The sequence below is a fragment of the Eupeodes corollae genome, chromosome 1, assembly GCF_945859685.1.
Source record: "Eupeodes corollae chromosome 1, idEupCoro1.1, whole genome shotgun sequence".
Lineage (NCBI taxonomy): Eukaryota > Metazoa > Arthropoda > Insecta > Diptera > Syrphidae > Eupeodes > Eupeodes corollae.
The window spans coordinates 241,405,519-241,421,985 of record NC_079147.1 but is presented as its reverse complement, the minus strand read 5'-3'; the positions used below and the strand labels follow the sequence as shown (position 1 = coordinate 241,421,985).

At 32.3% G+C, this 16,467-nt stretch overlaps 1 protein-coding gene across 6 annotated transcripts in view; it reads left to right on the top strand.

Moving 5' to 3' along the window:
- The window catches only part of LOC129940367 (protein slit), a 224,096-nt gene that overhangs the window by 94,841 nt on the left and 112,788 nt on the right, over positions 1 to 16,467 (top strand). For all 6 annotated transcript variants that reach the window (XM_056048685.1, XM_056048683.1, XM_056048682.1 and 3 more), the window contains exon 3: positions 14,444 to 16,236. In XM_056048685.1, coding sequence (XP_055904660.1) covers positions 15,863 to 16,236 — 374 coding nt within the window. In that variant the 5' untranslated portion in view covers positions 14,444 to 15,862. The remainder of the gene's footprint in view (positions 1 to 14,443; positions 16,237 to 16,467) is intronic.

Genomic DNA, 16,467 nt, shown 5'->3' with positions numbered 1-16,467 from the left:
ATCAAAATTCCATATTTTTTTGTTTGTTCTTCCCAAAACAACCAAAACATCTCATTGATTGGGATTATTAATCAAAAATATGTATAAAAACTTGTTCAAAAGTAAAAAAGAGATTAATCAATTTTTTATTGTAAATCATGTTTGCAGGAAGATGATTAATCAAAATTAAATATGTTTTTTTTTTGTAATTCTTGCATCGATAAAGATGTTTTTGAGGTGAAAGTTCAATAATAAAAATTAATTAAATCAGTGGCTGATGTCTTTTGAGCCTACAAACATATATAAAGACACTACGTGTAGCTGATAACGATGTATTTATGTTTGTATATATCTCTGAGGAAATAAGATAGATAAGTTAATAATAAATCACAACTTATTATTTGTATTACTCATCTGATTCAAATTGCATCTTAGCACTATTAAAGTGTTTACTTAATAATTCTATGATCTAAAACAAGTAAAGTTGTATTTTCCTAAGCTCTCTAAAAGCGTATTCTAACCTGTTGTTAAGGTTCAAGGTTCAAGGGAAGAAAATTCAGTTTAAGAAAGTGGAATTCAATCATTAAAAAAGTGGTTAGGATGCGACCCAAACTGATAAATTCCCATCCCGTCTGTCGATCTGTCTTGCTTGAAAGGTTTGCGTGTTTTAGTGTTTTGTTTAAAAAGTTATGAGTTAAATTATTCTACGAAATTTAAAAATCACTAAAAACATTTCGCATAATTATGATGAATTAGTTTGATTTCTAAATCTATTTTTGCTAACGAGATTTTTAGTCGATAACAATTTTTTACCAATTTTAGTAGCATTTCTTTAAAAGTCTTTATTTCTTATATAAACAAATATAAATTGGATGAATGAAATTAATTTAAAGTCAATTTCTTCTATTATTTAAACCGAACATCAATTTTTACTAATTTGCTTACTATTTTTTGAAGATTTTCTTTATTCTTAAAAAAACTGACTGTTGGATTTTAATTTTATTCTGTGAGTAAAATTAGTTTGAAGCCAATATCTCAAAGATTTGAAAAGATATTTAAGTCGAAAATCAATTTTTACCATTTTTTCTTAATTTTTTTTGTAGGTTATTAATTTTTTGTAAAAAAAACTGTCAATTTGATGTTTCAAAGAATGTAACTGAATGTTGAAAAGAATATTTTTTAAAAAATAAAATTAGTTTAAAGCCAATCTCTCACTTTTAAAAAGATATTGTGAGTCGAAAATTAATTTTTACGAACTTTTTACTATTTTTTTTAGGTTTTTATTTCTTTTTTTAAACTGTCAGTTTGATTTTTCTCAAAACTATCGAATGTTGAAAACAATATTTTTTATAAGATAAAATAAGTTGAAACCCATAATCTCAAATTTTCGAAAAGATATTTGAGTCGAAAATCAATTTTAAACAACTTTTAGTAATGTTTGTTTTAGGTATTTTATTTTTTTTACAAAAACTGTAAATTCGATTTTTTCTCAAAATTTTACCAGATATTAAAAACATTCGTTTAAAAAAAGTATTTTGGAGATAAAATCATTTTTTGTTCGTGAAATCTTCGAGGTCACAAATGTTTTTTTATTTAAAACTTCCCATAGGAAGTTATTGTAATGGCCCCGATTTGTCAAATTGAAAATTTTGACATTTCTCGACGTTTCAAGGTCCCTAGAGTCGAAATAAAAGATTTTTAGAAAGATGTCTGTGCGTGCGTGTGTATGTACGTTCGTACATCCGTACGTTCGCGACGTTTTTTTCGTCCTCCAAAAAAAATTGTCACCTCCAAAATTTTAAGACTAAAACATGATTTCATATCTAAAACAATTTTGTGCAACGAATGTTTTTGACATCTGATAAAATTCTGAGAACAATCGAATTGACAGTTTTTTTATAAAAAAATAAAAACTAAAAAAAACATTACTCAAAATTGGTAAAAATTGAATATCGATTCAAATATCTTTTCAAAAACTTGAAATTTGGGCTTCAATATTAATTTATCTTATAAAAAATATTGTTTATAACATTCATTAAAATTCTGAGAAAAATCGAATTGACAGTTTTTTACAAAAAATAAAAACCTAAACAAAAATTAATAAAAGTTGGTAAAAATTGATTTTTGACTCAAATATCTTTTCAAAACTTTGAGATATTAGCTTTAATCTTTTATCTTTCAAAAAATATTGATGTCAACATTCAGTAACATTTTAAAAAAAAGCGAATTGACAATTTTTTTACAGAAAAATTAAAAACCGACAAAAATTAACAAAAGATGGTAAAAATTGAACATCGATTCAAATATCTTTTCAAAAATTTGAAATATTGGCTTCAAACTAATTTTATTTTATAGGAAATATTGTTTCAACATTCGATAAAATATTGAAAAAATCGAATTGACAGTTTTTTTTACAAAAAATAAAACTCTAAAAAAACAATACCAAAACTTGGTAAAAATTTACTTTCGACTTAAATAGCTTTCCAAAAATTAAAAATATTGGCTTTAAGCTTATTTTATTTCACAGAAAATATTGTTTTCGATATTCAGTAATTTTTATATAAAAATCCAACAGTCCTTTTTTTCATAAAAAAATAAAATCTACAAAAAATATTACGCAAATTTGGTAAAAATTGATACGAGTACATATAGACAAACTTTTAAGCAAGACAAATCGATAGACGGGATGGGAAGTTATCGGTGTGGGTCGCATCCCACACTCTTTTTTTTTCTTAAAATATGTTTGTTCCGTATCACGTTACAGTAATAAAAAATTTAATTCAAGTCTCTAGCGTTATTGGTTCGTGAGATATTTAGGGTTAACCAAAATGTTAACCTCTTTTTAAGCTGCTTTCTTGAGAGCCCTTTCTACATATTTCCGCATTATTATTTGTATACAAAAATTCATTTGAAGTCGATGTCTTTACTGGTTCTTGAGCTATGGACGACTCTAAGAGCTTTAAAGCGTCGAGAAATGTCAAAATTTTCAATTTTCGGACCCATTACAATTACTTTATATGGGAAGTTTAAAATACTGATATTTTAGTGCATGTTTAAAGGGTTTCTGAAACGAACCAGCAGAGAAAAATTATACGAAAAATATTGTACCGTTTTAGACATTATCATATCTGAACGAAATAAATACTTGCTAACTGTCTCAAATTTTTATTTATCTTAACTTAAAGCTACTTCGATTATTTTTAAGAATTTCTGAGCATTCAGAATTTTTCAAGTTATATAATCCGGACATACAGTGGCAGTACGAAAAGTTGTATACACTGAAAATCGAAATAGGATTTTTTGTGTTAATTTAATGATCTAGTCCAAAAATCCCCTTCCTTTCAAACTTGTGTTGATTTCCACTTGACGTCAAACTGCAAACACCACACTCTAACTGTCAAAAGATGGAATTTAGGGTTCTTTATTTCGAGTGACTCCAAATTTGTTTTCTAAGCAGTTACCACCAAAATTTAGTTGAAAAGTTGAAACTTTTGAAGATGTTCGACAAGCAACAAAATTTAAAAATTATAAACTCTTTAAATGTTTAAAGAACATAGATTTTAAATCCAATCTACTTGAAATAATGGATGCCAGAATTTCTTACATCACTAGGTTCTTGTAGTAGAAGTCCCCAAGTTCTTCGTCTTTGTGAAGGGTCAGGACATGGACATAAAAACTGGCACAGTGTCGCCTCATCTTCTTTATCCATGCAGCTTTTGCAAAAATCGCGTACAGTCGAAAAGCATGCATATCCATTAGACAATGTCCTGTTAGAACACCTATAACTCAGCTTATGTGCAATCTACCAACCGAAATGAGTTTTTAGAGCGTTTATCATGATTAAGCATTAGCTTACAAGATGTTGGATTTGTTGGTAAATCCATTTCATATTTTGCAAGTTCGTCAGCATTGCAGGTTCCTGAAATGTCTCAATGACTAGGCACCTAGATAAGGTGTATTTTGAACTGTCATCTCCACAAAAGATGATTGACAACTCTGATTTCCAGTGATTTTATGGCATCTTGACTAATCTGAAAAGATGCGTTATTCGATAACACGTTTTCTCTGAGGCAAGAAATGGCTTTTTTGATCCCCAGAAGTTCTGGCTACCTACAGTGATTGGGATGACGAAATAAGAGCCAGAGATAAAGTTGGTCAAATTATACGCCTCCAACAGCCCCGTCATCGTTTTTTGATCCATCTGTATAAAAAATCACGAACCAATAACGCTAGAAAATTCAATTAATTTTTTGTGACGTGATGCCAAATAAATTCAATTCGAAAAATAAGCCAACTTTAAAAACTCGTAAAAAAGCTGAAGAAAACACAATTTTTGTCACTCGAATATTTTGCTATCATAAAAACAATTGTATGCATAAAAAAAAACGTTTTAGACGTCTGGTGAAATTTTTAGAAAAATTCTACTTCAACTTGGTCAAAATAGACGTTCGACTCTAATATTTGGTAACAATTAAAGATTTTGACTTCAAACTATTCATATCTTATGAAACACGTTTTTTTAACGTTTGTTAAAGCTTTAAGCAATAATCCAATTGACATTTTTCTTTATAACAAATAAAAATCTATTTTTTTTTTGAAAACTGATGTCCTATTCGATTATCTTGGAAAGAAATAAAGGTATTTATTTCAAAATTACTTGTTTCCATACCAAATCTTGCTAACGTAGTATAATCTTCCTCCAAAAATTCTATCGCCAATATTTTCATAAAAAAAAGCTTAGAAATATGATACTAAAAATTGGTAAAGAAATGGTTTTCCACTAAAAAATCTCAGGAAAAAGAAACAAATATTGAAATCAAACTTATTTTATCATGTCTTAAATATTGTAGTTTGTTTCTTAGAACAATCAAGTTTAAAACTTTTTTACAATAAAACGAAAATTTTCAACTAAAAACCGAAAAAAAAATGTTAACATCTTAAAATAAAGAAAGATAATGGTTCAAACTTTTGTTATCTCAAACTAAATGTTGTTTTCAATATTTTATAAAAATGCAAGAAATATCGACAGACGCATGAACGAATGGAAAAATATCAGTGTGGTTCGCATCCTATACTCTTTATTATAGCGTGTGATGTGCATTAGGGGTTGAGTTTGGAATTTGAAGGCTTTCGTCAATCCTCTTCAACCATGTCCACAAAGCAATGCGTCTTAATCATTCAAAATATTTTGAGTCACAATTATGTGCTTTTTGTATGACCGCAACTGTAGATAGCTACTATTTTAAAAAATAAAAAAAATAAACTCAATGAATTAAAATTCTTTTAATTCCCTTCGCTCTTAATGTTGATTGACTGTTAGCGAATTAAACTTACTTTAAAGAAACTTTATTCATCTGTTTGTTGTCTTGGGCTGATCTACTTATAACTTATTCCCATTGTCATCATCATCGTTATCGTGCGGTAGGTAAATTGGAAGACCTTCCCCACAATCATCCCACCCAAAATGCTAATGGCTATGTTCTCGCACAATCACTACCGCTATACCACTACCGCCCGCCACATTAATTGGTTAAATTGACGACTATGACAGACAAGACTGCGAACGCTCATTAAATTAGGAAATCAAATGAAGCAATTTACCAAGATTTTTGTCAATTGCTTTCTTTCTTCTTTTTTTTTCTTGGTACATCAAAGAAGAAGAAAAAGAAAAAATAAATGAACAAAAAAATAGAAGAGGAAGAAAAAGAAAATCTTAAGGAATGAGAAGAGAAGAAAATGTGCGTTGGAATTTTCTTCATAAAATGCGAAATGCCAAACGTAATCCCTGCATTTCCATGTCTCATCACAAAGTAATCCCAAAAAAATAGCAGTAAAAGGGATTTTGGGTTTGCGATAAAAATAAGAGAAGATACGCCCAACACCCACCCTTTCCCCCACATTGAGGGTGTTAGAGTGTTATTCTAATGTGTCTATCTCTGCTCTATATCCTTTTAAGATGGAAAAAGGGACAGTGTCTCAATTCTTCTATACCTTTTTTCTATCTCATAGCTTTTGCCCCATCTCCAATCAATGTTTTTTTTTCATCCCCAGACCTAAACCACAATCTCTCCAAACTCACCACCTAACCTATTCTACACCTCAAACCTCCTGCGCCGCCATCCCCCAATCTGATGTGTTTTTGTCTCGAACCTCACTTCAGAGGGATATTGACACAATAAAACCCTTAATTTTATTTGGTTTTGTACTTTAAAATGAGAAGCTAGGAAAAGCAGGGCAGAGATTCCTCCTCTTCAAGCAAAATCTCAGGGCATTTGCATTACGTTCGAGTTTGAGTTCGAGTTCGAGTTAAGTCATCACATATTACCTACTTTTTAACAAGATATAATCGATCTTCAAATTGTCTTTCTCTACTTATATAGCGATACACTCATTCTGTGCCGTCCCGTCCCGTCCCGTCCCGTCGTCGTCGTCGGGCGGTCGGTCGTCTTCTTCGCTTATCAGAGAAGAGTTTTGTATAGTTTGTTTAATGCGGCCTTCCTGGAGCCATACGGGCGGGCAGCACAAAAACAGAAAAAAACACACAAAGCTGATGGTAAGGTAGTGAGGTTTTGAAAACGATGTGAGACAATCAAGATAAGGGAGGTATAAGTTTGCTTTTGTTTTGTATTAATACTATAAACACGATGTGTACGATGTGTACCTTACCTACGCTACGTTTGTCGTCGTCTCTAAACCTTTATAAAATGAAAGGTGTTGTTGGCATTAAAATGGACGATTTGTTTAGTTTTGTTATAGGTTGTAGCTGTGGGGTACCTTTTAGTTTTTAAATGAGTTCCTGGATAATGGGGTTAGGTTGTTCTTTATTCTATTTTATGGTATGATGAGTCATTAATTATTGGTTTTTATCGAATTTTGTTATGAAATTTGAGATCTTTTGTAATTAATCTACCTATGTTCATATATATAGGTATCTTTGTTGATGGAGAATTTTATAGTAAATGACACAATTTTTGATTACTAGGGGTAGTCCGGGAAAAAAAGTTCACCTTTTTTGAAAATAATGTTAATATTTTTTAATTAAAGGGTTGTTTTCTAATAAGAGGTTTCATTTTAAATAGCTCTTTACTTTGGCAGCTGTTACTTTTAAAACTGTCATCTTCTTACATTTGTCAAGTTAAAAATATGTAAAATCAAACTTTACATACTTCAAATATGTATTGTACTTGTTAAAAATAAATACAACAGTGTTAAAAAAATTGCCAGAAACATTTCGCAAATTTAAAGTATTTTCAGGCCATTTGTGAAGAACCCTTCTCATCCACTTGGTAAGCTGTTTTACTGCTACTACTGCGTTGACTAATTCAATTTAAAGTTTTAACTTTTCAGTTTGTTGTCTATCACCAGATCGATTTTTAGAAACAAGTATCAGCCAATAGTTTGAACTGTCACTTTTTACCCTGCCAATGTTGACTTTTCTTAAAACAAATCTGTCAACAAGATTGCACAGTGTTGTAAGATCTAAAAATCAACAGCTCTTAGCTAAGAAATTAATGATAATATTAAACAACAGATGAACATATCAACTACCCCCGTCCAAATGAAACTTATTTATAAAAATAACTTCCCTCTATGCGATAACCTTCAGAAACCAGACCGAAAAAGTGTGAAACTATACATGATACCACCTGCAATTCAATTGTGCAGAACTTCCAATTCTATTACAACATATAGAATTCCACTTTACACAACATTCGAATTCTTTAAATAGTTCTGTTTAGTTCTTTTTTTAGCATCGTAGACTACAGACTACAGTGCGGTATTTTAAAGATACAAAGAGTTCAAATATTTTGAAACAATACCAAGAATTCAGAGTAACATACCTCTGCATGCAATCTTTGGATAACAATCGTTTTAAAAAGATTTTAAGTCAGCGATTGAGTCGCATGAATTCGCACTTTAAATGAAAGGTGACTGCCACGCCCACTGTTCATGACCTATTTCTTGTTTTTTTTTTGCAGATAGTTCCCATAACTCAGGTACATTCTTAAAAGTTTATTTTTATAGACAAAAAAAGTATGTCTCAGGTAGTTTAAGAAAAACCCAAGATTCAATATCATGCCCTCTTTCTAAATTTGTAGTTTATTTAGTGGTTTTGAAAGCAAATAGTGTGATAATCCAATAAACCAACAGACTTATCGTAGATTTTTCGAGTAGCAAATGATACAATTCTGCGGTGTACCTCATTAGTGTAGATGAATTTTCGGATCATTTTGATATATTTAGTGATTCAATTGTTGAAGATACTACGTTTCTGGTAAACGACCAGCTAATTTTCTTGTGTAAACTGACTTTTAAAGACTGAAGTGTAATGTCGTTTATGGAATGTCTAATTTCAAAGATTGACGAGTAATTGAAAAACCTGGGTTTTCGTCAAAGCTTCGGGTTACAGCAAAAATATCGTCAAATGTTCTTGAGCAACGTACAAAGTTTCGATTCTCCAAATCACTTAATTTGTCATAACCGTCATTGCTTTGTCGAAGCAGATATTGCTCCGTTCTTAGAAATGGCGTAGTTTTCAATTTTGACAGCTTCAATGGCAGATGCCCAAGTAGTAAGCAAAATGAAACCTGCCATGGAAAAATCCCTTATTTAGTTTGAAAAAAGTTGTATGGTGATTTGGGGTAGGGTGAGAAAGGTGTTGTGGTTGTACATAATTTATGATTTTTCTAAACAAAGAACCAATTTTCAAATACCTAGTTCCAAGTACACACTTTAATAAAATAACATTGTATAAAAGACCGATTGTAGCTTTAATTGGTTCTTATCATTGAAACCAATCATTGGAAGTTTGAAAGGTTATCATTGAAAATACCTATCATTGGACCCGAATTTCCTAATTGAAATCAAGCCTTTTATGTAAGTATTGATCATTGAGATAAAACTGATAGTCGTGAATACAAAGTAAAGGGAGCGCTTTCAGTGTAACGATTTTGTGAAGTGTACAATACAAAAATCAGATGTTCCTTGAAATCGATTATTGAAAAATTAAAGAAAAGTTATGGGTTAAATAATGCAAATTATTTAGTAAAAAAAATCTAAAATTTATCATGGACACTAAACGTAACAAATTTAACTCTCTTACTCGCTTTTAAATTTCAGAACATAATTTAAAACGATGAAAACCATTGATAGCCATAATTGGCCCCTAAAAAAAAAGTTCTGGTTCAAATATAGTATTTTTTTAATGTATAGTCTTTTCGCTAGAACGCCTTAAAAGTCATAAGAACCAAATTTAAAATTTTTTTAGGCCTAATTACAATTAACAATTTGTGCGTTCTTTTATTTAAAATTTATTTCGGCTATACGACATTGACTTTGGGGTTTTTGGCGATCTTCTTAAAACTTTTTGGTCTTAGTGATCAATTTTGGGCATTATGGCATTTTAAGATTTTTACGTTATAGTTTTGAGTGAAAAACCTTACGCCAACAAAATACTTCATTTAACCCAGAACTTTACTTTAGGGACCAGTTATAGCTTTGATCATTTAAAATTATGGTATAGAGGTTGGGCATTGTGACATTTATTTCGATCATTACAAAGATTATGGTTTCTATTATTTCTTATGCCTCATCACCTGAATTCATATAACCCCAAACATAAAATGACATAAAACTAAGAAAGGGTAACGTCGTATAAAATATAGGGTGATTTTTAAGCTATTATCTTTTTGGCAACACTGGTTTAAACAGCTGAGGCACGTTTCGTGTTTTGTTTAACTGTCAAACATTTTCAGTTTGGTCAAAAATTTAACCATGAATCGTTTTACAAATGAACAACGTTTGCAAATTATTGAATTTTACTATCAGAATGCGTGCTCTGTTAAAAAAATTCATCGCGCACTTCTTCCATTTTATGGTGAGTTAAATCGACCAACTTAAGCGGCTTTTCGGCCCATTGTGACTCAATTTCTCACCAAATTCCAACAATGTAAGACATTAAACCACCAACACGCGTACGTAGAGTGTGAACTGAAGAAAATATCGCAGCTGTATCGGCCAGTCTTAATGATGACAATCAATTATCGATTCGTCGCCATTCGCAGCAATTGGGCCTCTGTTACTCAACAACGTGGAAAGTTTTGCGGAAGGGCTTTCATAGGTGTGATGCCTTTCAAAATACAGCTGGTGCAAGAATTGAAGCCGAACGAACTACTACAATGTAAAATTTTTGGTGAATGGGCTCTTGGAAAGTTGGACGAAGTTAAATTTTGGCTTAATAGGTACGTACTTGTAAATAAGCAGAATTGTCGATTTTGGAGTGAATATCAGCCAGAAACATTGCAAGAGCTACCAATACATCCACAAAAAGTCAAAGTTTGGTGCTATTTATAGGTTGGTGGCATCATTGGACCGTACTTCTTCAAACATGATGCGAATCGTAATGTAACTGTTTACGCTACCGTAAAATGATATCCAAGTTTTTGTTGCTCAATATGCAAGAGCTTGACTTGCATGACATGTGGTTTCAACAACACGGTGCCAAATGCCACACAGCACGCACAAAAATGGACTTATTGAGAGGCGACTTCGGTGAACATTTTATTTCACGTTCAGGACCGGTCAATTGGCCGCTTAAATCGTGCGATTAAACGCCTTTAGGCTATTTTTGTGGGGCTATGTTAAAGCTCGTGTCTAGAACAGACAAGCCCGCTACAATTGACGCATTGGAAGACAACATTGAAGCATTTGTTCGTGAGATACATACCGAAATGTTAGAAAGAGTATGCCAAAATTGGACTAAGCGGATGGACTATTTGAGGTGCAGTCAAGTTCAACATTTGCATGAAATAATCTTCAAACATTAAATAATATGGAACGTACAAATAAAGGTTTCATGCATTTTTCTGAATTGTATGTGTTTTATTTTCTTCGGAAAAACTGACCTATAGCTTTTAATAAATCACCCTTTATAACAAAGATAACGTCACGGATCCCGAATAAAATGTCATATCACCCAGACAAACGTTGAATGCCTTAACGCTCAAATTTAAAAATGTCTAAACGCCCAAAATATTTTTTGTTTCGTATACCCGAGTCGAAATTTGGTAATATTTTGGTCCCTAAAATGCAGGTTCTCTTAATTTCAAAGAGATTCTAAAGAGGATCACTTTCTGTTAAAATGTTTGCTCCTAATAGTGGCAGTTATCGGACATAATACGATGTTTAGGATCAAATGAGGACGATAGCAAAAAACCTGAAATTAATCTTTTTCATCTTTACCATAACTTTTTTCTTTCACGAGCAGCAACACGACCAGGTAGGCTTTTTAAGTATGAAAAAGGACAATATCTATTTTTCAAACAAAAAATATGCCTTGAAAAACGGAAAGATTCCTAAAAATTCATGTAGGATAAAATGGGAATAATGAAAAATCGTTAAGGATGATATGAGGTTCATTTTTTTGTATGTAGGAGCAAATAAGGAGAAAAGATCCTTTAAAGGAGCAGAATAGGGCCAAAGTTTCGACTCGGTAAACAATCAAATACGTAAGGGGGAAATGCTAACGCGTGCAACCCACTAGGGTAGGTGCCAAATTGGGTGAATGAGAGGCTATTATTGCATTTAAAGAATCTGGCCGTATTTCGCTATTTAGGCGAAACGACATTTAAAATATCTTGCCTTAATTTTATTGGGAAATAATATCAAACGCTTCATTTTATTTGGAATTTCATAAAACTTAAAAATGTTTTAACGCACGAAGGTAATATTGCCAAAATCGTTCAACAACAAAATGTTAAACAAAATTTTGTATGCGCTATGATATTGATTTTGGACTTTATGGTCTTAGGGGTTTGGGTTCGATATCCCACTTTTTATATTTTCGTTTCTTGAAATCCCGCTTTTTGTAATCCCCTTTTTTTACAATCCGTTTTTTTTACTATCCCGATTTTGCAATCAATGAAAATCGCGCGATTGTTTAAGCGGGATATTAAAAGACGGGATTTCAAAAAATCGGTATTTTTGAAGACAGAATTTTAAAACTTTTTTTCGGGATTTTAATAAAAACGTGATTTTAAACAGCGAGATTCTGATACGCTCCCGGTTTTAAGGTGAAAAAACCAACGCCCCTTTTTAGCAAAATAATAAACAACTCACAAGCTTCATTTTGGCACCAATCAAAACAAAATTTGGCAATTTTTGTAATAGTTCTTTGAAAATGAATTATTTAGTCGACAATAACGGTCAAATTTGTTCTTACTTACGCCTTATGCGGAGATTTAGAAGAACCAAACCTAATAAGCTTATAGTCTAAAAAAAAACATGGGAAAATATTAAAAGTTTAAACTTCCCCCAAAGTGATTGTTTAAAATTAAGAAAGAAAAATCATAAGTCGATCCTTCAAGATTGGTCCTGATGAAGAGGTGGTTTTAGTGGTTAAGAGTCCCACAGTACTTGGTGTCGAATACTGCCAAGTGTCTTTTGAAGATTTCCTTCTGTCAAAAAAAAAAAAAAACTTACGCCTTTTCTGTCTTTCTAAATTATTCGTTGATAATTAAAACATTGCTTTAATTTAAATGACAAGTTATATATATCATTGAATTTAATATGGGCAAATCTTTTAATAGATATTTTACTAAGAGTAGAAATACAAACTTCATACTGGGGGGTTATTATGAAAACCGATAATCCTTTTTAATACGGAGTATTTGTGAAATTGCGATTACGAAAAACGATTGCAGAAGCGCGTATTTGTAAAATTGCGATTACGAGAAACTAGAATCGTAAAAAAACACTTTCAAGCACTCGTTCAGCTTTTGTTTTGGCGGGTTACTGTCAACTGTCAAACATTATTGTGTTTTGGTTTGTTTTTTTTTTTTTGGTCATTGCGAATGATATAAATTTTGGGCACAGAATATTTTCCGATAAAGTTTCTTGTGCCATACTAACAAGGAAATCCTGTCCGGTTCCTCTTTGATATCCACCCTCTGCCAGAAACCGAAGTGTTGCAGCTAATTCAATACATTTGGTATATATGTAGAATTAACACTTGGGTAATTGTCTAGAAAAGCTACTTTTGCTAAAAACATAGAAAACAAATTCGGAAAATAGCCAAATCGGTGTAGTTTTCCGTAAACTTTAATAAAAAAATCGGGAGAAGTGCAATTTATTCTGAATATAGCCTGATATTTTGACATCTGTCACTTTTACCTTTGAAATGACATTTGGCAGTAAAAATTACAACATTGTAAAAAATAGTGCAAAGTTTTTCAAAACATCAATTTTTATCTAAAATCTTTCAGTATTTTCTTCAAAAATTTTCAAATTTGGTTAATTTTTCGAATAATACCAAAAATTATAAAATTTCGGATTTTGAGCATGCTTAGACCCCACATCAACGTTATATTGATAATTCCAATTCTATGAACACCTCAAAGCTTAGTAACACATCTAATTTCGATTATTTATAAAAGTTTACGAAAACATACACCGATTTGGCTATTTTCCGAGTGTTTTTTCTATGTTCTTAGCAAAAGTAGCTATTCTAGACAATTACCAAAACTTGGAAGTGTGGATCAATCTCATCCAATACATATTTAAACCTTCCTTCTTCAGACGAACAAAAGGATTTTCATTTACTTACGTGGAACTTGAAAGGCTCATTGGGTCGGATGAATCTCTTAAGACCGACCTTGTTGCACGCATTTCTCCTTCGGATTCAGAATCATCTTCGCTTTCAAGAAAGTAATCGCAATGAAAAAATATTTTACGGAACCGAATGCAAATCAAAATCAAAATTTTAACTTAAAACTTTTCCAACATTCACATTTTGACATTTGTAAATAGGTGTGAAGTTAGTTGCGTTTAAAAAAAGACCATTTTTCATTTTTGGCTGGCAACATTTTCCTGATTCCATTTTCGTTTCTCATAATCGCTCTACGCCATGAGTATCGTTCTTCTGGGTTTCGTTTTTTCTGCCGTTCGTATTTCATAATATCGTTTGGAAATCACCCAAAAAATAGAAACAAAGTTGAATTTCACAATTATTTTTGCTAAAAATTAAATTTCCGAACAGCTGATTCCATTTTGCCAAAAAGGAGAAACCAATATTTTTACTGAATTGTGTTTCAATTCCACTAACAGATTTCTGTCAGTAAACAAAATTTCCGGTGGATTTCAATCATGAATTTGCCAATGATCGCTATAAACGACCTCCGAAAAAAATCCAATTATTGGTTTCAATGATAGCTGGTATAAGCTGGCCCCTAAATCCTTGAAAACTTCTCAAAAATCCTTGAAAGGTATTTCACTTGTTTGCCATATGCCATTTATCTTGTAAACGTGATGCTTTGTTAATTTTTCCATCCCTTTGTGATTCAAAACAAATTTATTTATTTTTATAATTCTTCAACTTACCCTTACATTGTACTTTTGTAGGTACCTACCTACATGAAAGTGAAAAATATCTTATGGTTACTTATTTTTGTTCTTCCTCTATTTGCAGATGTTTAGTAGTTGATGCTGCCCAGCTGTACATCATCATCATCAATAATTTTATCATCAAAGCAAAGAGACTCTAAAGACTTCTTCGGGTCGGTCAAGTGCACAATAGGCTTGACGTATTGAATCATTTTCTCTTTGAAAAAAAACAACCCTCAAGACTGAGACTCCCTGTGTCTGGTCTGAACTGTCATCAGCAGCAACTACAAAAACAACAACAAAAAGGCTAGAGAAGAAGTTTAAAGAGAAGGAAATAGAGCACAACGCACCATCATCGCAGTCCGCCTCCGTCAGTCCACAAGTCCGTCAGCGTCAGCCATCAGAATCACTCTTCAATCAACAAGCAAACAAACGCGCGGCATGGCGTGTACTAGTACGAGTATCTCGGATTCGGATCGGTGTATCTTCTGCTAGACGAGCGACGATATTTTTATATTTGCGCAGCATAATCGCAGTGAATTTATTCAATGAAAAGCAAATACGAATAAAAACTACATTAATCCGATTGAGAAATTCAAATTAAAGTGTGAAGTGCTGTTTGATTTGTTTTTTCGTTTTTTTTTGCTTTTTGGGTTCGTTTGTTTTGTTTTTTTGGTGAGGACGTGAGGAGTGAGTTCAGCGCGAGTAAAAAGTAAATGGTGCGCATATAAAACCGAGGGATAAATAAAAAAGGTGTACCAGCTGCCGGAACGTGTCGCGTTGTTGGTCGTGTTTTAACACCAAGTAGTGTCCCACATTTTAAAGTATTTTATCGTAGCATCGGTCGTCCGTCATTGTGTTATCAAAATCGAATTGAAAATTGTAGATCGCCGGTCTTGTCGTCACCATCCGTCATCTGTGGTGTGCCCGGTGCCGGTTCGGTTGGAGTGAAGGCAGGGAAGCTTGAAGAACAATACAGCTTGTCTGTCCTCTTGTTTTTACAGAAAAAAAATCTCTCGAACGAGCCTATTGTGATTGTTTGGCGATCCGCGATAGCACGCGCAAAAAAATCGCTGAATTAAAACGCGCAAAAAAGGGGTGTAATTTGTGAAGGTGAATGTACCCCGTTGTTATTGGTGCTGCCACTGCCATACGTCGCGTCATTTCCATCTCATTTTCGTGCCGTCGATCAACTAGTTTCGATTTTTTGCAAATTATTCTTATTCAACAATCTGAGTTCTGAAATTGAAGAGCTTTTGGGTTGCAGTTGCACAAACGAGACAATAAAAAACAACCCTTTTAATTTTAGTGAAAAGTGAAGTGAGTTGTGTTTTTTTTTTCATTTGTTAATATTTGTTTCTACTTTTTATTATAAAACTCGTAAATGTTAATGCAGTTGTTGTTGCATTTGTCGGTATTGTCGCTCAAATCGACGACGGTGAATATTTTGTTTTTATGAGTGAATGAGTGCGGGGCATAAAATAAAATATATAAATAGGTAGTAATGTCGCTAACAATAACAGCTACGACATCAGCAACCCTTAAGAAGAAGAATAGGGTTCAGCTAAGGCATCATCATAGAGCGAAAGCATCATCGAGGAGGATATTGAAAAGAATTCAGTTATTACTATGGTCCAGCGTAGCATTGTTGCATGTTATTTGTGGTTCAGCAACGAATGCATTATTTACGGGTGCTGCAGCTGAGCCCTATGGGGGTGGCATCACCAGTGTTGGGATTCATATACCCGGCGGTGGGGTTGGCATCCTCAGTGAGACAAGATGTCCGCGGGTTTGTTCGTGTAATGGATTAACTGTCGATTGTTCGCATCGTGGATTGACACAAGTTCCACGGAAGATTTCTGCCGATGTTGAAAGATTGTAAGTGATTCTTTATTTTTTCAATTTTTTGATTTAAAATGATAATTATTTAGAGTGGATAGTTTGAAATATTTTATTGTATACAAATTATTATATTCATCTCCATTTTCATCGCTTTTGTTCAAGTTTATAGTTGTAGGCCTTAAAGCAAAATTAAAGTCTGCAACATTGAGTAAATTAACAAACAAAATTAACAACGGTTTTTTTAAGAAATTTTGTAGAAATATTCTA